This window comes from Delphinapterus leucas, chromosome 11 (assembly GCF_059928025.1).
Source record: "Delphinapterus leucas isolate spDelLeu-1000000601 "Yukka" chromosome 11, BTC_Dleu_Yukka2, whole genome shotgun sequence".
Lineage (NCBI taxonomy): Eukaryota > Metazoa > Chordata > Mammalia > Artiodactyla > Monodontidae > Delphinapterus > Delphinapterus leucas.
In genome coordinates, this window is record NC_143139.1 from 3,430,243 (window position 1) to 3,453,789 (window position 23,547).

Consider the following 23,547-nt stretch of genomic DNA (forward strand, 5'->3'; position numbering starts at 1 on the left):
TCCCCCAGCCGCAATTCTGTAGCAGTATCCACAGTTGGTTCAGGTGTCCCCAGGGGCCAAACCGCCCTGTTCTTTCCACCTGAGGCTTGGTTCTCAAAGCCCCTGGGGTGTGGCTGATCTCTCTGAACCTGGAGCTCTCTTTCCTTCCCTTCCTCCCCGGCCCCTTCCTTTATATCAGAGGGTGAGGCCTTTGATTCCACGGGGTGCCTCTCTCCGCACCTTCCCTCCTGGGCTGACCTTGCCACGGAAGCCTCCGAGTAGGTCCCAGTACCAGAGTTTCACCCCGACATTCTTTCCCATTCCTGGGATAACCTGCACTCTCCAAGTCACCTTCAAAAATTTCCATAACCTCAGATGGCCCTGCCACACCTTTCTAACTGACTTGGGCTTGGGTTGTTGCCTGGGTTAAAAGGACTAACAAGTAAACACAGACTCTTCTTTTAATAAAAAGAATCCCTTGTGTTTCTCTAGAAACTTGGAGGAGCAGAGCCCTTGGTAGCTCCTGGTCACTTTGGTTCCCCACTGCCCCTTGGAGGCAGAGGCGGGGGGCCTGGGGGAGAGGATCCTTCGGCAGCCCGGCACGTCTTCCTGGCAGAAACAAGAGTGGAGGTGGCGGAGTGTGGGGAGGGAAGGCCAGCAAGGATTCTGGATAGAGCACGCATCAGTCTATCTCCTGGCAGCAGATAAACAGCCCGCAAGAGGGACAGGGTAGAGCAGAGTGGCTGCTCTTTAGGAGGGCAGGAAGTTGGGAAGGGCAGTGACCTGCCGTGGTGAGCAGTCACTTCTGGGTCTCCCTTGAAGGGACTGCTCGCATCAGGAGGTGAGCGCCCAAGTGAGGGTCCCTCTGGTGGCCACTTCTGCCACCAGAACCCCCGCCTGCTCTCAGGACAGAGATTCAAGAGCCAGGGTCCCCTCGAAGGCCGCTCCTGTCCCGACCTGGCCTTGTGCCCCACCCTCCTCTGCTCTCCCAATCAGATGCCCGGACTTAGCTGGCTCCCATGTTTACCCAGAGGCCATCGGTCATGCCGGCACAGCTACGAGCACACAGCTGGCCCAGGGAAGACCATGCAGTTACCGGGCCACACCTGCCCTTTGACCTCCTGTTACCCCTGACAGCCTTTGATCCCTTCTGGCCTGGAGGCCGGAGGCTGGGCGGGTGACACCCACTGACACTGAGCAGCCGGGCAGAAGGGCCAGCGGGGACAGCAGCTGACTGTGAAGATCAGAAGAGACTTGGAATAAGAGTCCCCGAGCTTGGGTTTCAATCCCCATCTAGTCCTGAATGGTCTCAGGCAAGTCACTTCACCTGTCAAGGCCTGGATTTTTCCATCTGCAAAATGGGCAAACTAAGAACAAACTGCTCCCTGTTTGTTCTCAGAGCTGTGAGAGCAAAGTGTAACTTTAGGTGTAAATATCAAGAATTTGGGAGGAAAATCAATAGTCTGCCAGTATTCGACAGCATTCCAGCAATAATGAAAGGTTAGGATGGAGAGAGCGGGGGTGACGGGCGTCCTTGGGGCTGCCCAGCTCATTCCTTCTTGTCCCCGCAGGCCACGCCTCTCCTGCCGTCCTGCCCACTCCCCTCTGTGGCCTCCCAGCCAGTCCATGGCTGCAGACGACAGAAAAGTGGCAGTTCCCAAGGATGGGCCTTCTGTGGTCTCCTGGGTCCCTGAGGAGGGAGAGAAGTTGGACCAGGAGGTCAAGGACCAGGTGAAGGAGCGGGGCCAGTGGAGCAACAAGATGGAGTTCGTGCTGTCCGTGGCCGGGGAGATTATCGGGCTGGGCAACGTCTGGAGGTTTCCCTACCTCTGCTACAAAAACGGGGGAGGTGAGTTCACTCTGAGGTGGGGAGAGCAGTGCCCACCTGGGCACCTCCTGCCTGGGCAGTGGAGGGAGGCTGGCAGGGAGCTTGACTCCAGCATCCCCCTGCTGTGAAATGGGGATGCGTCCTCACGGTGAGCTCCTCGCAGCTCACACTCTGGGCCACCCTTGCCAGGCACCGTGCTAGATACAAAGCACAACACACTCCGGGTTACACTCCAGCAAAGGGCAGCAGACCACAGACAGATACGTCCACTGTGGTCTGTCACATTGTGGGGAGCGGACGGGCCAGAAGCAGAGCAGGGAGGAGGGGCGGGGAGGGGCGTGAGATGGGAAGCGAGGGGACCAGGAAAGGGTCCGTCCGGGAGGTGGCCTTTGAGCCCAGACTTGAAGGAGGTGAAGGAGCCAGTCTCAAGGATGCAGTTCAAGTGAAGAACATTCTAAACGCAGGGGACGGCAAGGGGGCAATGACAGGCAGAAGAGGAGCCAGAGGTCAGGGCTCAGCCCCTCCGGGCCCTGCTCTGAGTGACATGGGAGCCACTGAGGAATGTTGATCAAAGAAATGACATTATCTTGTCTATGATTTTTTTTTTTTTTTTTTGCAATACGAGGGCCTCTCACTGTTGTGGCCTCTCCCGTCGCGGAGCACAGGCTCCGGACGTGCAGGCCCAGCGGCCATGGCTCACGGGCCCAGCCGCTCCACGGCACGCGGGATCCCCCCGGACCGGGGCACGAACCCGTGTCCCCTGCATCAGCAGGCGGACTCTCAACCACTGCGCCACCAGGGAAACCCTATGATTTTTTTTTTAATTCAAGAAACAATTTTATATTTTTCAGCGCTGGTAGTAAAAATGAGCAGGGGCACGGTGGGGAGGGATCAGAGTCACCTTTGTAAGTGTACAATTAAATGGTTTTAGTATGTTCACAGAATTGTGCAACCATTACCACGACTGATTCTAGAAATTTTCCATCACCCCCCAGAGAAGCCCTGTACATGTTAGAAGTCACCCCCGAGCCCTCTTTCCACCAGGTCTTGGCAACCACTCATCTACTTCCTGTGGCTGTGGATTTAACCTATTTGGAATATTTCACATAAATGGAATAATTCATTTAGATGAGTTTATGTGTGACTGGCCAGATTCATTTTTGCCTTTTGAAAATAACTGTATTTCTCTTGTGGAAATGATATATGTGCATATTAGAAACATTCCAGAAAGGTAAAAAAGAAGGAACATTCCTGTTTAAAAATAACCACTGTTTAGAAAATCCTTCTAAACGCTGTTTCTATTTTTTTTTTTTTTTTTTTTTGCGGTATGCGGGCCTCTCACTGTTGTGGCCTCTCCCATTGCGGAGCACAGGCTCCGGACGCGCAGGCTCAACGGCCATGGCTCACGGGCCCAGCCGCTCTGCGGCATGTGGGATCTTCCCGGACCGGGGCACAAACCCGTGTCCCCTGCATCGGCAGGCAGACTCTCAACCACTGCGCCACCAGGGAAGCCCCGCTGTTTCTATTTAATTTGACAAATATTTAGTGAACATTTACCACGTGTCTTGCTCTCTGTTTTATTTATTTATTTTAAAAAAATTATTTATGTATTTTATTTTCGGCTGCGTTGGGTCTTCGTTGCCGTGCATGGGCTTTCTCTAGTTGCGGCGAGCAGGAGCTACTCTTCGTTGCGGTGCGCGGGCTTCTCATTGCGGTGGCTTCTCTCGTTGCGGAGCACGGGCTCTAGGCACGTGGGCTTCAGTAGTTGCAGCACGTGGGCTCAGTAGTTGTGGCTCGCGGGCCCTAGAGCACAGGTTCAGTAGTTGTGGTGCACGGGCTTAGTTGCTCTGCGGCATGTAGGATCTTCCCGGACCAGGGCTCGAACCCGTGTCCCCTGCATTGGCAGGCGGATTCTTAACCACTGTGCCACCAGGGAAGCCCCTTTTATTCATTTATTTGATGTGGACCATTTTTTAAAAGTCTTTATTGAATTTGTTACAATATTGCTTCTTTTATGTTTTGGTTTTTTGGCCACATGTGGGATCTTAGTTCCCTGACCAGGGATCGAACCTGCACCCCCTGCATTGGAAGGCAAAGTGTTAACCACTGACCACCAGGGAAGTCCCTTGCTCTCTGTTTTAAAACTTATAGTTCTTACTGCAAATTGCCTAAACCGATGACTCCAAAGAAATAGAAATGGGACTTCCTGGGCAGGCCAGGGCTGGGGTGAGAACTAATGCTGGGGGAGGTTGTGGTGGCTTATTCTTGCCCCGGCCGCAGTGTCACGGACATAGAGGTGGCTATGGCCAAAGATGATCTCATCAGAGCCCTTGTTCCACAGAGGAGGACAGGGGCCCAGAGACCTCAGCCACTTGCCTGGGACCATGGAGCTGGTCGGCAGCAGCAGGCCCAGGAAGACTCACCAATCCGTCTTTGCTCTCACATGTTGCTATTGGGAGGGCAGATGGTACAAGAGTTTGGGAGGGCAATTTGGAAATGCCGGTCAAAGACCTTAAAGATGTTCATCCCTGGGACTTCCCTGGAGGTCCAGTGGTTAGGACTCTGCGGCACTTCCACTGCCATGGGCCCGGGTTCCATCCCTGGTCGGGGAACTAAGATCCCGCATGCCTCGTGGCATGGCCAAAAAAAAAAAAGAAAGTTCATTCTGAAAAGGTGGAAACAACCCAAACGTCCATCAGTGGATGAACGGATAAACAAAATGTGACCTATAGTGACACTGGATCGTTATTTAGCCTTGGAAAAGAAGGAAATTCTGATACATGCTGCAACATGGATGCAACTTGAAGACATTATGCTAAATAAGTCAGTCACGAAAGAATAAATACTGTAGGATTCCATGAGGTGCCTAGAATGATCAAGTTTGTAGAGACAGAAAGAGGAAGGGTGGGTGCTGGGGCTGGGGGAGGGGGAGGGGAGTGAGCGTTGAAAGGGGACAGAGCTTCAGTTTGGGTGAGGAAACTCTAGAGAGGGCGGTGGCGATGGTTGTACAACAATGTGAATGAACTGAATGCTGCTGAGCTGTGCACTTACAAACGGTTAAAATAGTAAAAGTTATGTTACGTACATTTTATGACAGAAAAAGCAAAAAAAAAAAAAAAAAGGTCCATTTCTCTTGCCCTCTGACTCAGCAGTTCCTCTGCTGGAAGTTTACACTGAGGAGCAGAGTAGACAAGCGCACGAGAACGTGGGCAACGGTCCTCACCGCAGCAGGCTAGCAGAGGAGAGGCCTTGTCTGCAGGGGGCCCAGTTCAGACCAGAGCCTGAGGGAGGGGAAATACCCTCTGGAAATGATTACAGGGAAAATCATTTTCCCAAGGTGTTTTTGTTTGTTTGTTTTTCTTGAAAACGGAACAAACTTGATGATTTAATAAGCATATCAAATTATACAGAACACATTTTCGGTTCCAAAAAGAATAAATGGACTAGATTTGTGAAGCACACTGAGAAAATACATAGGGCATATATTAGGATCTCCATCTACATTATCATTCATTTCCCTTCGAAGGTCTTTCCTATGCCGGGTGGGGCGCGGACTGGAAACTTTCCGCTGGGCCCTGCTCACAGACAGGAGGAAGCTGCTGTCTTGGGCCCCTGGGGGCTGCGGGGGGCGGCTGAGGGGTTGGCTGCCAGCTCAGCCCCCTTCCCCCTCCTCGGCAGGAGCCTTCTTCTTCCCCTACTTCATCTTCTTCTTCACCTGCGGCATCCCAGTGTTCTTTCTGGAAGTGGCGTTGGGCCAGTACACCAGCCAGGGCAGCGTCACAGCCTGGAGGAAGATCTGCCCCCTCCTCCAGGGTGAGTGCGTTCTGGCCGCACACCCCGCCCCCCCCGGCCATCACCCTCCCCGCTTCCTTCATCCACCCTGTGCTGAGGGCTGCAGAGGAGCTAGGACGTGTCATCAGGCTTCCTGGGGCCCGAAGCTTCTAGAACCTGGGTGGAAGCAGTCTCCAGGAAGGACGATACAAAATTATAACTAGGCACAACATTAGGTGCAGAGTCTCGGGAGGAGTCCTTGCAAGTGCGGAACCCTGAAGCTGAGTCTTCACAGCTTCGCAGGAAATGTGCTCCCGAGCGCATGGCCTGGTCCCAGACACGCCTCCGCGGGGTATAATCATGGTGATGATGGTGATGATGTGCCAGGGCTCACGTCAGCACGTCACACGCATTTGCGTCCTCACCTAACCCTCCAGTAGTGTCTGCGTTACCCTCATAAGATGAGAAAATGGGGCCATTCACTAACGCAGGTCTCCGCGGGTTTGTGCTGTGTCCTGTGTTAGGGACTAAGCTGGTCCCAGCCCCTGCCCTCCCTCTGGGGATCTGCTGGCACTGATGGGAGCAGTGGGGATGTCCTCTTCCACCCTCTGTTCAGCTGATGGCGCCCTGACGGCCAGTGGGAAACCCAGGGCCCTCCTGGTCCCTGAGCGGCTCCTTGCATGGTTGCGGGGGAGGGAGGACTCTGCCTCGGACGCCAGGCCCTAAGGGGCCGGGCCCAGGACAGGCCTGTCTGGGGGCCGCCAAGCCTCCGCTGGACGGCGTGGACGTGGTGGAACCATGCTGGCTCCTGAGCAGACTGGGAGCCTGACCAGGGGCTGGGCTGCGGGGCATGGCTAGTCTGGTGCTTATCCCTCTTGGGGCATCAGATGGTTTTGTGTGGTCCTTGGGGGTCCATGTGGTGATTTGGGGGGTCCCTGTGGGATCAGAATGGGGACCCTGTGGGGTGTCTGGGATGATTTCCTCGGATCCTTGGGGTCCGTGTGGGCTGTGTGTGGTCCACGTGGAGTCTGTCCTCGGTTTGCTCCCTGGGGTCCACAGCCCCACCGAGGCTGCCCGGGTCCTTGCCTGATGCCCACACACGCGTGGGTTCCCTCCACCCCCCAGAGGCTCGGATGCCTAGTGAGACCCGAACTCGGGAACCTCCTGCCTCTGGCCTCGTGCCTCTGTTCCTCCTGTCCCTTGCGACTTCACAAGTGATGCATGACTGTCACAGAAAAACTAGAAAAACCAGAGAAAGAAAAGGACTTTTAAAAGTAAACTGAAATCTGTCACCCAGAGACCCACCTGTTAACCTCTGGACGATGCTCCTTCCAGAGATTCTCTCATGAAAAAACAAATGTGTTCAGATATACATCATAAAACTGGGAGAATGCCTAGGGTGGTGCTCTGTCACCTGCTTTTCTTACTTAGAAAGATAAGGAGTAAAGGGCCTCTCAGGCCCGTGAATGAGCCCCACGGGGTCTCTGTGGCCCCTGTCCTTCCAGCACGGTGGGCGGCTCCCAGGCTGACGCTGGTCTCTGGGACCCCCTTGTTACTCCCCCCACAAGGCATTGGCCTGGCGTCTGTGGTCATCGAGGCCTATCTGAACGTCTACTACATCATCATTCTCTCCTGGGCCCTCTTCTACCTGTTCAGCTCCTTTACCCCCGAGCTGCCCTGGACTGCCTGCACCCACTCCTGGAACACAGGTACTTGTCGTGTTGGCCCCGGGACGGGGCAGCTGGGGCCGGGCGAACAGTGATGGAGCTCTCGGCAGAACAGCCCCCAAGCCGAGCTGGGCGGGCACAGGTGGCCACTCTGCTGGCCGACCCCGTGTGGGACCTCCAACCAGCCGCCAGGACAGCCGACGACCCGGTGGGACGGTGGGTGACAAGCGGCTGCCAGGCGCTAACACCCCCCAATGTCCACCCACCGAGCCAGTGTTCACTGTGGGCCTACTGTGTGCCAGACCCTCGAGACCCGGCGGTGGGCCCGGGTGATCCGGCCTAGCCCGCACCAGGGACAGTCAAGCGCTGGGAACAGACGAGCGGACAGAGCAGTGGCAGATTTCGACGGGTGACCACGGAAGGATGGGAAGGGGCCTGCGTGGGGACCACTCCCGGCGGGGCTGTCCCGCGAGCCCATACCCCCATCGCTGGGGAGTGAGGTGCACACGTGGGCATGGGGGCCTGGCCTGAGGTCTGGACAGGGTCAGAGGTGGCTGGCAGCATGGCCAGAGGAGCAGCCAGCTTCACCAGGATGAGAGCAGCGTGAGGCACACAGGGACGGGGGCTGGTCACCCGAGGCACCCGAGCAGGAACTCCTGATGCTGGAAAGCGGGGGCTCCAGAGGAAGCTCTGGGGACCGGGAATGTGAGGCCAGAGGGGGGCGGATGGGGTGTGAGGGCGCCTCTGCCCGCCTGGCCCGCTGCTGATGCCCCTCTTGTCCCCTGCAGAGCACTGCATGGACTTCCTGAACCGCTCGGCAGCTGGTGCAGCGGCCCCGCCCGTGAACTTCACCTCCCCCGTCATGGAATTCTGGGAGTAGGTGCCCGGCCTGGAGGCCGCCTCCCGGGGGCCCCAGGCGGAGGGAATTTAAATGTCTGGGGCCCGGGACTGGGGGTGCAGGTGTACACCTCCCTGTGCATGCTTTCCAGCACTCACGTCACTAGGAGATGAGGGACCCTCCACACCTACCGTCCACACCCTCACGCTCGCCCCGCATCCACCTGTGTCCACCTGGACTCACACGCGCGTCCACGTGACTTGCATCACCCACGTGCCTTCTTACCGTCACCCACCCGCACCCACACGCCCACCTGCACGTAGACAGCCACGGCCGACGGCCAGGCGAGCTGGGAAGAGTCTGTGCCAGCTCCATGTGCCCTGATGTCCTGGTGGTGGCTTGAAACTGGCCGAAGTGGGAGTATTTACACCACAGGAACTGGCAAATTTCTACACTCACGCCTGCACCCTCCACACGAGCACTTGCACCCCAGCATCCACACGTGTCCACCCTTGCGCGTATACAAGTCTACCCGCCCTCACACTTACCTTGGCCCACACGTACTCACCGACACTCTCCCCGGGGCGCCCTCCCGGCATCCACGCCGCCCTCATGCCCACCGACCCCGGCACACACGTGTTCCCATCACCCCAGTCACTCTCCAGATGCTGACGCCCGTCCAGCCCCTCTGTCTGCTTCCCGAGCACCTGCTCATCAACTGCCCGTACGGGTCTCTGCTCCCCACGGGCTTGAGCTCGCCCAGACGCTTACTGCCCTCTCTCTGTCCCTATCTCTCTGACATAGAGAGATGTGGGATTACGTGGTCGTCTAACGGCCAGCGGCTTAGAGACCACAGGTGGGAACGTGCTGGCCGTGGGGCGGGGCAGGAGGCGTGGACTCTGAGGCCCGTGGGGTCAGCTCTAAGGATGAGGACACCCGATGGCGGAGGCCACTGTCCCCTCGGCCTCACCTGGCTGTGTGTCTCCCCGTCCCCAGGAGACGTGTTCTGGGCATCAGCGCCGGCATCCACGACCTGGGGGCCCTGCGCTGGGAGCTGGCCCTCTGCCTCCTGCTTGCCTGGGTTGTCTGCTACTTCTGCATCTGGAAGGGGGTCAAGTCCACGGGCAAGGTGAGGGGTCCTGGCTCCGGGACCACTCTCTGTGGCCCCCAGGGTCCACGGGGACACACATGGCATCCCTCTGGAGACCTGAAAGAGAAAGCAGTGAAAGGGAGAGGCCTGCTGAGAACAGGGGACATTACGGGAAGGCAGGGTTTAGCTCAACACAAGGGAAGGCTTTCTTTTTCGGTATGACTTTCAAAGGCCTGTTTACGTAAGTGACATGCAAAGCAAAATAAGAACCATGAAAGTCCCGGTGTCAGAGCTGAGCCACCAGCGGGCTGGAGGGGTGTCTGCTCATCCCTGTCAGCGTTTTGCTGGTCGGCTTCTAGCTTCCTTTATACCCGCGTGTGTGTGTGTGTGTTGTGTGAATATCGCACAATCAGGATCACACACTCGCACGATGTGCTTGTCTCGTTTAACAACACACCAAGACCACGTCTAGGATGAAGTGGCAAACAGAAGTCTTTGAGGTGGTGGCTTTCCAATCTCTGAAGGAGCTCAAGCTGAGGGTGGACAAAGTGGTCTGCTGTGTGTACAGAGTTCACACTGGAGCATCATGTCCAACCCAGGGAGTCTGACATTGATGCTCCATGCTTGTTACAGCCGGGAACAGACAGGGTCCCACCTTCTCTGGTTAGCCCCCTCCCAAAGCAGCCTCCCCCTTCCACGGATTGTTGTAATAATGATAACATAAAAATAATAGTAATAACGACACGGACAGTGCCGCCCTCTCGGGGAAGGGGCAGAGTGGAGCCCCCCCCCCGTGTGTCTCCTGTCCCCCAGAGCTCAGGCCAATGCTGCTCCCCCAACCTTAAGCCTGGAAAAGTTCCATCTAAATTTCCCCACTGATCACTGCTCACCTTCCCTCTGGGCGGGGGAGTCCCACCCTCTTCAAGGGGGCAAGGGGCAGGCGAACAGCCAGGATAAGGGATTAAGAGAGATCAGAATCTGGATTCAAAAAGAGTTCTTGAGGGCTTCCCTGGTGGCGCAGTGGTTGAGAGTCCGCCTGCCGATGCAGGGGACACGGGTTCGTGCCCCGGTCCGGGAAGATCCCACATGCCGCGGAGCCGCTGGGCCCGTGAGCCATGGCCGCTGAGCCTGCGCGTCCGGAGCCTGTGCTCCGCAACGGGAGAGGCCAGCAGTGAGAGGCCCGCGTACCACAAAAAAAAAAAAAAAAGAGTTCTTGAAATGTTACGGGTGGAAACTCATACCCTTCCCTGTCCTTCCTCCTGTTCCTTTGCCCTGCTGATGTGTGTCTCATCCTCTGCTGGGGAGCCCCAGACACCCCAGAATGTGTAAAGGAAGGGGTGGGAAGTTTCCTGTGCTCACCCCTCCTCCGAGGCGGCTCGTGCTGCCTGGGGAAGGGTGACCTTGGTCTTCTCCCCTCCAGGTTGTCTACTTCACAGCCACATTCCCCTACCTGATGCTGGTCATCCTACTGATCCGAGGCATCACCCTGCCCGGAGCCTACGAGGGCATCATCTACTATCTAAAACCAGATTTGCTTCGGCTCAAGGACCCCCAGGTAGGAACCTCACTGGGGACTGTTTCCCCAGGCATCTCCTGCCCCAAACCAGATCTGGACTTTTGAAAACCTTTGATTGCTTTTTGCTGTTTAGAGGCAATCTGTGACCACTGGAGAAAAAAGTAGATAATATAGAAGAAAATTATGAAAAAGGAACTAAAAGCCTCTCGTAACCTCACCACTCACCTATAACCTCTGTTAGCATTTTAGTATATTTCCTTCCAATTTTTTTTTCTATCTGGTGTGTGTGTTTTCACGTAGTTGAGACAATTATACGTGGAGATAAATATATTTTCACTTATAGTGTAAGCATTTTCCTTGTTATTAAACCCATTTGTAAACGTCATTTTATCATTTGCATAATGTTTCCTCCGTCCCCCATCCATCCGCTCACTCATCCAGCCAGGATGTACTGCGGTCCCATAAGTCCAGGTACCTCTCTAGAGCTGGTGTGGGCAGCGGGCGGACAGACCCGGACATATGACCTCTGGGCATCCACACCTGGGGCAGGTGTCGGCTTTTACTCAGTTCTTCCCCGTTCCTGCACATTTAGGTCATGTATTTTTTTTTTTTTTAATGATTGTACAGACAGCTGTGATGAACACCTTGTGTTTAAACCTTTGACCACATCTCTGATTATTTCCTGACAGTAGTCAGACGCAGAAGTGGGATTACTAAGTCAGGGAGTACGCACCTTTTAAGGCTCTTGACCTGTGCTGTGGACTTTGACTGCCTGTGTTGGTGGGTACCCTTCCTTCTGTAGGCCCATGAGAGATTCAAGTAGAATTTATTTTAACCTTTGATAGGTCAAAGTAGTAGCATGTTGCCATTTTAATTTTTTTTTTTACGAGTGCGATGTTGGACATTTTGCCCCTCTGGACTTGTCTGAGCACATTCTTTGCCCCTCCCACTCCCCCCCACCCCCGTGGAGTCTTGGTGTCTTCTCTCTATATTTGAAGGCCGTGGCCTCTGCCCACATGGCTGCCTGGGGGCATCTGCAGGTTGAGGGCGGCCAGGTCCTCAGCTCCGCCCTGCAGACAGGCCTCCTTCTCTGGTTCACCGTCTGTGGTGAACCAACTAGAAGTTACAGTCACGCGCACCGACGTGGTGCCTGCTGAGTGCCCAGGGGAAGAGGATGCGTTAGTGGGCGTAGGCTGTAACGTGGGCTCTGCGGGGACGGATGGGCCGCTGGTTGTGGAGGTGAGGGGCAGTCACTGCTCCAGGCCCTGGCGGGCTCCCCCCATCTTCCCACCGCTTCCTCGGGGTCTCCTGCAGGTGTGGATGGACGCAGGCACCCAGATCTTCTTCTCCTTCGCCATCTGCCAGGGGTGCCTGACGGCCCTGGGCAGCTACAACAAGTACCACAACAACTGTTACAGGTGAGCGGGGCGCAGGGTCCTGGGAGGGGGCCTTCCTCTGTTGTGAGCAGGGGCCCGAAGCTGTGCAAAACCGACACTGTGGTCCCCTTTCCAGACCTGGTGTTTCTCCCTCCCTTTTTTCTCTTCACCTTCTGGTACCTGGTCTTGGGCTCCTTTCCCCCACTTCCTTTCCTCTCTCCTCTTTACCGCTTACCGTCTTTGGATGTCCCCCCACGATGGGTTTCTTTCTCCCTTTTCCTTCCCATTTTCTGCAGGGACAGCATCGCCCTCTGCTTCCTGAACAGCGCCACCAGCTTCGCGGCCGGGTTTGTGGTCTTCTCCATCCTGGGCTTCATGTCCCAGGAGCAGGGGGTGCCCATCTCTGAGGTGGCCGAGTCAGGTGGGCGCTGCTTTGCTGCCTGGGGCCGGGGAGAAGGAGGGGCAGGGGACAGGAGGCCAGGGGTCCCAGAAGCTGGGTACTGTAGGAACCTTTCAGCATCAGGCGGCCGTGCTAGGCACAGAGCAGAACGCCAAAACCAGGGGAGGGAGGAGGGAGGCGGGGACGGATGGGAGGACGGACGCACGAGTGGAAAGCGTGCTCCCCAAAGCAGCAGAAGAGCCAGCCGGCCCTCGGGAACCAGCGCACGCACGCAGGCGCGTGCACACGCAGGCGCGCACGCACGCAGGCGCGCGCGCACGCAGGCGCGCGCACACAGGGGCGGGCCCCTGATGGCGTCTGTGCCCGGCAGGCCCTGGTCTGGCCTTCATTGCCTTCCCCAAGGCTGTGAGCATGATGCCCCTGTCCCAGCTGTGGTCCTGCCTCTTCTTCATCATGCTCATCTTCCTCGGGCTGGACAGCCAGGTTCGCCCCCGCCCCCGCCTGCCCCCGCCCGCCCTGCGACCCCCTTACTAGCTTCTGCGTCCGCCGCCATAACCTCCCCGACCCCGCTGTCCCCCGACCGGACTTCCCAGCCCTGGCCCCGGCATCCGGGGCCTGTCCTTGAGGCTGGTCGGGGGACGCCCGGCCTCCTCTTCCGGGAGGGGCCACCTGCTTTGCTCCCCCAGGCCCGACCCTTTCGCGCGCAGATGTGGACGCGCCCTCCCAAACCTTCGGGCCGCCCAGCCCCGCCCAGCCAACCCTCGCGGCTGGCACCTTCCGTGGTGGAGACGAGGCTGAGGCAGGGTTGGCCTCACCCCGGTTCTGGGCCCCATGCACTCTGTGGGCCAGTGTGGGGTTGGGGAGCGAGGAGGCAGCGGCCCCTCTTACCAGCCCCCTCCGGCCCACAGTTTGTCTGTGTGGAGTGCCTGGTGACAGCCTCCGTGGACATGTTCCCCAGGCAGCTCCGGAAGAGCGGGCGGCGGGAGCTCCTGATCCTTGCCATCGTGGTCCTGTGCTACCTGATCGGGCTCTTTCTGGTCACCGAGGTGAGTGGTGGGGGCGGCCTGCAGGCTGGTGACCCCCTGACACCCTCAGAGCCACATTCCCCTCGCCTGCCCGGCCCTTCACTGCGAGGTTGGAGGGACCACATGGCGGAACCTTCCTGTGTTGGTTCCCTCTCCTTTGGTTTCGGGTGATATAAATCAAACAAGCTGGCTTAAGCAGGAAGGTGAATTTTTTGGTTAGGAAACAGGAAAGTCTAGAGATGCTTCGGTTTCAGGCACGGTTGGATCCAGCAGCTCCAATGGCATCCTCAGGGATGCTCCCCTCTATCTCCTGGCTTCCCTTTCCTCTGGTGATGTCATTCTTGGGCAGATTTCCCTCCTGGGATGTTACAGACAGCTCTGGGCAGCTTCAGGGTTCCCTGCTGCCACCAGCCAACCCCGGGGGGATAGGGCCCTTTCCCTGAGAATTGGCCATTGCTCTTCTTTAGGCCTGGTGCAGGGAGGGGCGCACACTCAGAGTGAGGTGGCCGCAACTCGGCAACTTCCGGAAGGTGGGGTGCTGGACAGCACATTGTATGTGCACCACAGTCCCCGGGGTCCTCGCAGATGTCAGAGATGTTGTCAGATGAGGGCCGGGAGGCTGGGAGTCAGGGACAGGCGGGGCAAACTCTTTTTGGCTGCAAGGGATGAATTCCCTGGACCGGGCAGGGTGGCATCCCAGATGGGCTTCTGTCGTCTCGTGTGGGCTGGGGCATGTCCCCTGCCCCCCGGCCGAGGTCTCACTCTGCCTCTTGCCCCACAGGGCGGGATGTACATCTTCCAGCTGTTTGATTATTACGCCTGCAGTGGCACGTGCCTGCTGTTCCTTTCCGTGTTTGAAGTGATCTGCATCGGCTGGGTGTACGGTAAGTGGGTGGGTGGGGGAGGCTTGGGGCCATGCGAAGGGCAGGATGTGCCCAGGGTGAGGACGGGCCCGCCGGTCTCTGCGGGTCTTTGTGCTGCTGTCCTGGTCCTTTTTACTTGAGGAGTTTAGCCGTTGCTGGGATCCCAGGTGTTTCTCATTACGGCAGTGGAGCTGGGCTAATGACAACGGAGTTCTTTGAAGAGTGAGAATGATTATAAATAACTGTGCACAGCTTTCTGGATGCAGAGGCTGTTGGAGGCCTTCTCCCGTGGGAATCCTAGTCAAAAGGGACCTCCAGGGCCACTTAGTCTGATCCTTCAGAGATTCCCACATGCGCTTTCAAAGTCGTCACCCAGGCTTTGCTTGAACACTTCCACGGACAGGAAGCTCATCCCCGTGTTTTTGACGTAGCCTTTTCTGTTGTGGTGGTCGTGCATTTCTTTCTGATACTTTGGTGAATTCTGGCTTCCACTGACTCCCACCAACAGCGCCGCCCCCTCCGCACCGAGGAAGTCGGCCAGCGGTGCTGACCACGTGGTATCCAGGCTGTTATCGTTCCTGATGACGGCGGTGGCCTGGGGTGAGGTTAGAGGAGAAGCCTTTATGTTCCGAGCACTGCTCTGCTGAGTGCTGTCTCGTAATCTGCACCACAGCCCTTCACAGGGGAAACCTAGGCTCAGAGAGGTTGGGTCCCTTGCCTGTGCTCACACAGCAGGCAGGTGGAGGAGCCGTCATCATGCCGCAGGTCCCTCTGGCTCCACTGCACCAGCTGGGGGAACGGATTGTCAGTGTGCCAAAGCTCAGGGCAGAGAGGGTGCGTGGGTACCACGCAGCAGGGCCTCAGGACGAGCTGCGAATAGGAAGGGTTTTATCTCGCTACCCTAGGCCTTCCTCGTTGGCGTCCTTCCCTCCCCACGTGTCTCCTGCCTTTTCGCTCTGATTTCCCCACTGCTTTTCGACACTTGTTCTCAGAGAGGATCTGACAAACTCGATCACAGCGAGGTGTAAACGGCTGATAATATGTTACACCTACAGCAGCGGTATCTGCTTTTCACCTGGGGGGAGGTTAAGAAGCCAAAGGGACGACTGTCTAGCGGTGGCATTTCGCAGTGTTCCTTTTGTGGTGGTGAGGGGGTGGCTAGAGAGCTCCCAGGCCTTTCCCAGTCAGTGGCTCTTTACTTCTTAGAAGGTGAAGCAAACGTGGAAACCTAAGGACATTAAACCAAGTGCAAGAGGCAGTGTTTCCATGGCCACAGCCCAGCCCCCTTCTGTGCTTCACTGGGAGCACAGAGGGGCCCCCTGGAGTCTGGGGTGCAGGTGCCGCCCCCGCCCCTCAGCGCTGGGCTCGAGCATCGGCTCCCTTGGTGTTTTGCTATTTTTACTTGAAGCCGAGTTCACCTCTGTGATGCAGTAAGCATGTGTACACCCGCTGAGCCCCGTTTGGGCTCACACCCTCCTCTGTGTTAGGACTCGGGTCTTCATCCGCAGACCTGAGAGCAGAGAGACACTGGGAGGTTAGGGGCTCTCGGTTGGTGGCGGCCTCCCCGCCTCCAGTGTCACTCACGTGTCCAGATCCAGGTTCCCCACCACGGTGCGGGGAGGCGGACGAAGCAGGTGAGTCCTTCCCCGAGCCCACCCGCCGTCCCCTTCCTGTCCTCACATTCTCCCCCCACCCACCTGGTCAGGGGCCGACCGTTTCTATGACAACGTGGAGGACATGATTGGCTACCGGCCGTGGCCCCTAGTGAAGATCTCCTGGCTCTTCCTGACCCCGGGCCTTTGCCTGGTATGTGCCCTCCAGCACCACCACCCCCATCTCCTCCTGCCTCTAGCCATCTCGGGGCACGGGCAGAATTCTGGGGCTCCTTCCCTCCTGCGCCTGCGCAGTTACCTGCAGGGGCTGCTTCGTGCCCTCTTATGTGCTGGTTCCCCGCCCCCCCTTTTCTCGCCCGTCTCTTTGCTTTACCAGCACTACCATCTGGTCTAGTTCCTGCTCCATCCCTCCCTCCCTCCCTCGCACCTCCGTCTGTCTGTCTGCCTGCGTGATTTCCCAGCTGTTGGTCTCCCCTCCCTGCCTCTGAGCCCGCGGTCTGTGACACACTTGCAGAGGGAGCCTCTGCTCTCCATCTCTAGAGGCGCCAGTGTGTTGGTGTTTAACTGCTCCGTCCCGAGGAGAGGGTTTCACGGGCTCCTCCTGCATCTGCGTCCTCCCGCTGTCTTTCTAGGCCACTTTCCTCTTCTCCTTGAGCAAGTACACACCTCTCAGATACAACAACGTCTATGTGTACCCGGCCTGGGGATACTTCATCGGCTGGCTCCTGGCTGGCTCCTCCATGAGCTGCGTCCCACTTTTCATCGTCGTCGCCCTCCTGAAGACCCAGGGTTCCTTCAGGAAGGTAGGGGCTGGGGAAGTGGCGCATCAAAGGAGGGCACCGAAGGGGCTGGACTCTGGGCAGGACACCACGGCCGGGCCAGCTCTGAGTGCCGGGCTGCCCTTCGGTCTAAGGGAATCTTAAGGAGAAGGACCTTTGAAGAAGGGCTTCATTTTCAGAAATGTTCAAGAGTCCTAGAGTCCTAGACCTTCAGCATCTGACCTCCAGCAGATCATCTGGGCAGGTTGACCAAGGGCAGCTGTCAAGGGGTTAAGGGTGAAAGTGAGTCACAAATAAGAACACAAGGTGCCAGACGCAGGGGGTCACAGAGCACAGATTCCTGCTCTTGGAAACTGGTGACCAGCAGCCATGGTTCATCCACACAGGCTCCCGGCTTCTCTCCTCCTCTCAGCCCTGCCTGCGAACCATATGCAAAAGGCTCCCTGTTTAGGGTTCGGACATGTCTTCCTGGAAGGGATAGAGCCAGTGTCCCACAAAGACATTACATTTGTGGAAATCTGTCTCGCCCACAAGTCACAGAAAACCCAATGTGCAGTAAGCAAACGGGCTTGGTTTCTTCTTACATGTGAAGAGGACCAGAGACGGGGCCTCCTGGCATTTGGTCCAGCTGCTTAAAGAGGCCGTTAGGGACCAGACGCTTCCTCTATTCCTGGACTTCCATCCCGGTCATGTTGTCTTTTCATCATCATGCTTATCACCGCATGGTCACGAGAAGGTTGTCATGATTCCAGTCATCACGTCTGCATTCAAAGCAAGAAGGAGATGGCACCAGTAACAGTAGTCATTGTAGGACTACTACTAGGAGGAACAATGATAGACACTCACTGAGCGTGTGATAATAGCAGCAGTAAGAATAGTAACAATAAGAACAAAATAGACGCTCGCTGATCACTTTACCCTGTGCTGGGCACTGTTCTCTGAGGTGTGTCTCTCACCTTACAGACGAGTCACAGTGTGGTTCAGTGGGGTGCCTACGACCGCGCAGGCGTCAGTAAGAGCCAGGACGGGAGCCAGGCGGTTCACACGCTCAGTCACACGTTACTGCCTCTTCTCGCTTCTCGAGCTCTGTGCCCTTTCACTCACTTACGCTGAACTGTATGCTGGGCCCTGGGGACACAGACACGAGGACACGTCTTTGCCTCTCTTGCCACCAGCACCACTGACTCCTCTTCTCCCTGCAGCGCCTGCGGCAGCTCGTCACCCCTGACCCCAGCCTGCCACAGCCCAAGCGACACCTGTGTCTGGACGGTGGCAGCGGCCGGGACTGCGGGCCCTCCCCAACGAAGGCAGGTCTCATGGCCGGGGAGAAGGAGACGCACTTGTAGGATGTGGCTGGAAACCAGGTAGCTACTGAGCCAGGAAGCTGGGTCAGGGCCCCCGTGCCCCCGGCGGACAGCCTTCACCTCTGCCCCCTCCCGCAGCCCTGCCGAGAAGCTCTGTGATGTCCCAGTGGGCTAGAGACAGTGCCGCCGGAGCCTGCCGTGCCTGTTGGAACACCCCGTCTTATCTGTGAAGGAGGTGGTCTTTCCGGAGCCCACCGTCTGGTTAGAACAACTGCAGTGTGCGACAGCGGATCACCCACTGTAGGGAGGCTTCCTCTTAGCACTTAGGATCTCTGTGCCTGGGGAGGGTAGCGCCCATAGAGATACACGCCATGTTGCATGTGACAACTGAACACCCCACGCTGGGTCCTGACGTTCCACTGGAGGGCTTCCTCACCTGGCTTAGTGTCCTGGAGCCCGCGGGAAGGAACCAGAGAAACGGCCACCGTTGTCTTGCATTTTCCCGGAGGCGGTGTCACAAGGTGTCCCCAGCTCCAGCCCTAGTTCCACGCCCGCCTTGCAGTGGTGTCCTTAACGCACAGAGCATTGGGGTGGCAGGTGCTCAGGATGGCCCCCACACTTGGCAAATAGGCACGACCATGGACCTGCACCCAGGACAGACATGGCTAGTCGGTCGCATGTTCTGTCCCAGCTGATGCCTTCCAGAGACAGTGCCCCCGGCAGCTCCCGACCCCGACTTCATGGATGAGGAAACTGAGGAACCCAAGGGACAAAATGATTTTTCAAGTTCATGAAGCTCCTCGGGGCCAGAGACACGACTAAAGCCGGGTGTCCTGCTCTCAGGCCGGTGTCCCTCCCACTGCCCCCTCCTGCCTTGTTAACAAGCACCCATGGATCACCTGCCGTGTGTGCCAGCCTTCTTTCTGTTCATTGTGGTTCTTGGGGTAGGAGGGAGAGAGTCCCCCTCGGGTGGGGGGGGATGTGAGCAGCCCGCCCATATTGGCAGCCCTACCCTGGCAGCTCCTCCACTAGCTCATACCCCTCTGACCGGATTTCCTCCCTGGACTTTGGTCTTCTTCCCACTTTCCACTTCCCCTCCCCCAGGGTTTGCCTGGGCATCTGGGAGAGCCACCCCCTGACTCCCACGGAGAGAGGTGTGGGGTGCTTCTCTCCCCAGGCCCCTGCCAAACCGCGCCAGACCTTTCCCTGGCTGGGGAAGGCTTCCTGGAGGAGGCTCTGTGGTCTTGTGTTCCAACGGCAAGGTGGGGGGGGGTCTGTGGGGGGTAGGCCACTTCTGGACAGTGTCCTGGGGAGAACCTGGGGTCTGGAAGAAGGGCCACCGCCTGCAGTGATGCGAAGGTAGGAAAAGTCACTGCCTGGTGACTGGAGGAAAAATCTGTGGTCCAGCCAGGATGAGCTCCAGCCTGACAGCCCCAGGCATCCTCAGATCATCTGCCATCCTTTGCCCAGATCTGCGAGGGCTTCTCAGCTTGTGAGAATAGGGGCGCTGGCACCCTGGGCACAAGCAGATGTCCAGACCCCTGGGTTCTGAACGTTCCCTTCTGCCTCTTTCTGGACTGCTCGCGCACTGGTACTCACTTTTTTTTTTTAATTTATTATTTACTTATTTGTTCATTTTTGGCTGCGTTGGGACTTCGTTGCTGCGTGTGGGCTTTCTCCAGTTGTGGCGAGCGGGCGCTACTCTTCGTTGCGGTGCGTGGGCTTCTCACTGCGGTGGCTTCTCTTGTTGCAGAGCACAGGCTCTAGGTGCGCAGGCTTCAGTAGTTGTGGCGCGTGGGCTCAGTTGTTGTGGCTCGCAGGCTCAGTAGTTGTGGCACACGGGCTTAGTTGCTCCGCAGCATGTGGGATCTTCCTGGACCAGGGCTCGAACCTGTGTCCCCTGCATTGGCAGGCAGATTCTTAACCACCACGCCACCAAGGAAGTCCCTGGTACTCACTTTTATTGGCGAGTCAGTGGGTAAAGAAGGAGGTCCAGCAGAAGGGGATGGAGAGGAAGTCTGCGCCAGCCAGATCGCCCTCATTTACCAAACTGGGGACCTGAGTGGGGCAGGCATGGTGCCCTCTGCTGCCGCCTAGTGGCATAAGGGAACAGTGCCGCCTCCCCAGCCCTGCCTCCCACCTCCTGAGCCCCTTCCCCAATGCCCTCGCTGGACAGATGGACAGACTGAGCATTTCCCCCTCCGCGTGCAATCTGTCACCCTCCGGAAATGAAAACTTCCTACACCCCCTCCCCGTGGCCCCGACGGGTGTGCCCAAGAGAGTCGGCTGCCTTTGGGGCAGCCCAGTTGCCAGGGACGCGGGGTGAGGGCCAGCAGGCTTCTCGGCCACCGGCCACCTGCCCCGAGTGCTGCATGCTGAGCAGCCAGGGCGCCACATCACCTGCTACTGGCAGTTGGGCAGCTCTGTGCGTGGGTGGCGCACAGGCTCTCTCCAGCTCGCTGGGCCCCGGGCCTCACGTCTCTGTCTCTGCACACTGTTCACAGCCCCCGCCATAATTCACCTGCTCTCTCAGCGGCCCTGATCCCCGCTTTACACTCACAGCCTCTCTGCTCTGGCATGGGGACTGCTGAAGGCCTGTGTCTGTAACATCCCTCCCTCTGACTGCTTTCCTGTCCTGGCACTCAGTACAGCCTCTGACCCGTGAGTCCAAAGGCGTCAGGATGGGTGGGTGTGGGCTGGAGGGAACAGAGCAAGGGAAGGGGCTTCAGGCCGCTGCACAGCTCATGGGAACCCGCTCGTATCAGGTCCACTGCATGGGCAGGGAGCAACTGTTTCAACTCTTTAAAGTGCCCAGAGCACTGATTCAGGGGTGTGAGGGTGTGTGTGTGTGTGTGTGCATGCGTGTACGCGCTCGTGTGCATACGGAGCAAGTGCAGGTTATAACTTCGGGTGTTTTCGTCTCATCTCTGGCGCTGAGTTTTAAACTGATGGCCTGAGCGGGCAGCTATGATTTGTTTGGCCAGTACGGCATTTAAAAAAAAATCTAAAGTAAATGCCTTAGGCCCTCTCCATTTAGCCACAGGCTCCACCACTCCCTACTACCCTTATCCGACCTTCTCACACATTCATAACCCGTGCCCTGGTGGAACAACCCAGAAACCTTGCTTGAGCAGAAGCGGGAAGCACAGGCCAGTGGCCTCCGGAGCCCTGGTGCCTCGGAAGGGGGTAGTTGTCAGACAGCCACCAACCCCAGCTTGTTCACGTGTGGACTCCCATTCAGTAGAGCCTTTCATGCTGTTTATTAATCCCGGGTCAATCCCCCTCCCACCAGGCCCTTCCCTTTCCCAAAGAAGGGTGCTGGCTAAGTTTATTTACAAACTAGGTCTAAAGTGTCAGGCCACAGAGCCCCACCCCCCACCCCGCGCCATGGCAGAGTGGATGCCAAAGCCCAGAAGAACTCGGCTGGACTTTCTGCAGATGGGGGTCACCTCTGTCTCCGACCCCATCAGTCCATCCAGATGTGCTCAGTAATCATCCCCCCCCTCCTTTATTTTAGGCAGGTGCATCTTTACCTGACAGGCGCTCCTCCTCTCTGTGTCCCCGCTTTCCTGGTGCCTGGAGCTCCTCCTGGGAATCCGCCACCACCCACATCCTCCCCAGGCTGGGCTTCCTGCCGAGCTAGCTCTCCAGGGCCACCGGTGGTGTCCCCTGCACTCACCTCGGTCCTCCCGTATGTCCACCTTGCCGAGGCTGAGCCTTGGTGCTGGCTGGGCTTGGACTCTCCCCTCCTGTCTCAGCTGAGAGCCCCTCCCTCTGTCCGGGTGCAGGTTGCGCTGTGTAGGAGTAAGCTCAGGTGTGCTCGGCCCCGCACCCCCTGCCCCCGGGCTGGGAGAGCTCTGGGAGCTGAGGAGGGCCTTGAGCTCTGCTGAGACTGGGGCCCCTAACCCTTCGTAAGTGCACTCTGCATGTGCAAGGTTGTGGTCTGTGTGTGTGAGGCCGGAAGGGCACCTGACCAGGGCAAATTGCCCCCCTACCCAGCCTGCCATCGCCCTTTCACAGCTTTTCCCACCCACTCCACACAGAGCGCCACGAGAGAGGAATGGCCTGGGCTCCCCCTCCAGCTCCCCAAACCACCCTCCAGGTCCAGGCCACCTTGTGGCAGACCCTTAGCTTCTGGTCGGGGCCTCATGCTGCTCTGCCCCCCCGGGGACAGAAACATCAGCTGTGCCCTCCCGCTCTGTCCCCGTGCTGCCCAGGGATGCAGGCTTTTGGGCCTCAGGTCAGGACCTCCCCTCCCCCCAGTCAGAGAGGGAGAATGCAGGCCATTCAGCCTGTGAGCCTTGTAGGGCCTCAGCTGCCGAGGTGAGGGGACTGGGCTTGGGAATGGGATTGGGGGCAGGAGAAAGGAACGGGATCATGTCTCGGCGGGGCAGGGGGGAGGCAGCGGGACACAGACTTGGAGGCCTGGAGGAGAGAGGTGTGGGGAAATATAATCACATAATCACAGGGCTAGAGCTCAGCTCCCTGGAAAGGCCTGCACCTCATCCTCCAGTGGCCAGGGGTGCAGAAGGAGCTCCCTGGGTAACGTTGCAGCCCCTCCACCTGCTGGCCCCTCAGGCCTGGTAGCCAGCCTCCAAGACAGCCCGGTGACCCTCAGGGATGTGGATGGACTGCAGGTGGGTGACTTCTGCAGTGGGTCTAGAAGCCACTGAGGCATCCACCTTGATCTCTCCAATCACTCACCCTGGGAAAAGCCAGTTGCCATGCTGTGTGAACATTCAAGCCGCCCAATAGAGAGGCCCCCATGGAGCCACCCCCAAGAATCCGCCAGTGAGTGAGCCACGTGGAAGTGGATCCCGCAGCCCCAGTGAGCCCGCCGATGATTATGGGCCTGGCCGACAAAGACTGCGACCTCATGAGGGGGCCCTGAGCCGGAAACGCCCTGCCAGGTGGGTCCTGAATTCCTGACCCAAGTGAGAGAGAGTGAACCGTATTGTTGTTTTAGCCACTGAGTTTTGGAGTAACTTGTTAGGCATCTTCGATAGCTGATACAGCCCCCCGGCTTCCCCGGCTACATGAAGCACCCTCTTTGAGGGTCTGGGAAGGGGCGGCCTTGCTGCTGTTCTTCCTGCCTGAGCCCCTTGTCTTCCTCTACAACCTCACCACTCCTGACCCACACAGAGCCCTCCCTGACCCTGGCCTTGCCCTGTTCTGTCTGCTCTGGGGCCGGTGAGGGCCTGCTGCCCTCAGCCTCACATGCCCACTCCCTGATGACCCAGCGTGCCTGGCTTCCCTGCAGGGTTAGCTGCTCAGCGAAGTGACAAGGGCTGACTGGACCCGACAGGGGTGAAAAGCTTGTTAATCACCCATCAGGAAGACAGTGCGGCTGAGGCTGGCTGGTGCCTGGGCCCCGGGGCCCTGCATTCTAGTACTTTCTGCTTCCAGTCGGACCGCCAGCCAGCACGGCCAGGTCACTCGCTCTCGTGGTCTGAAGGGCCCTACTGTCATGCAAGGGGTCCAGGAGGTGAGCACAGAAT

General features: G+C 57.8%; 1 protein-coding gene across 1 annotated transcript; it reads left to right on the forward strand.

Moving 5' to 3' along the window:
• Positions 1-1,552: 1,552 nt before the first annotated feature.
• On the forward strand, positions 1,553-19,294 carry SLC6A12 (solute carrier family 6 member 12). Its single transcript, XM_022577275.3, has 14 exons — positions 1,553-1,828; positions 5,486-5,620; positions 7,147-7,287; positions 8,034-8,121; positions 9,080-9,212; positions 10,594-10,728; positions 12,004-12,107; positions 12,362-12,486; positions 12,836-12,948; positions 13,374-13,511; positions 14,272-14,374; positions 16,059-16,159; positions 16,599-16,769; positions 17,948-19,294. Exons 1-14 carry the CDS (start codon positions 1,606-1,608, stop codon positions 18,089-18,091), a joined length of 1,854 nt encoding a protein of 617 aa, XP_022432983.1. The 5' UTR covers positions 1,553-1,605; the 3' UTR covers positions 18,092-19,294.
• Positions 19,295-23,547: the final 4,253 nt, after the last annotated feature.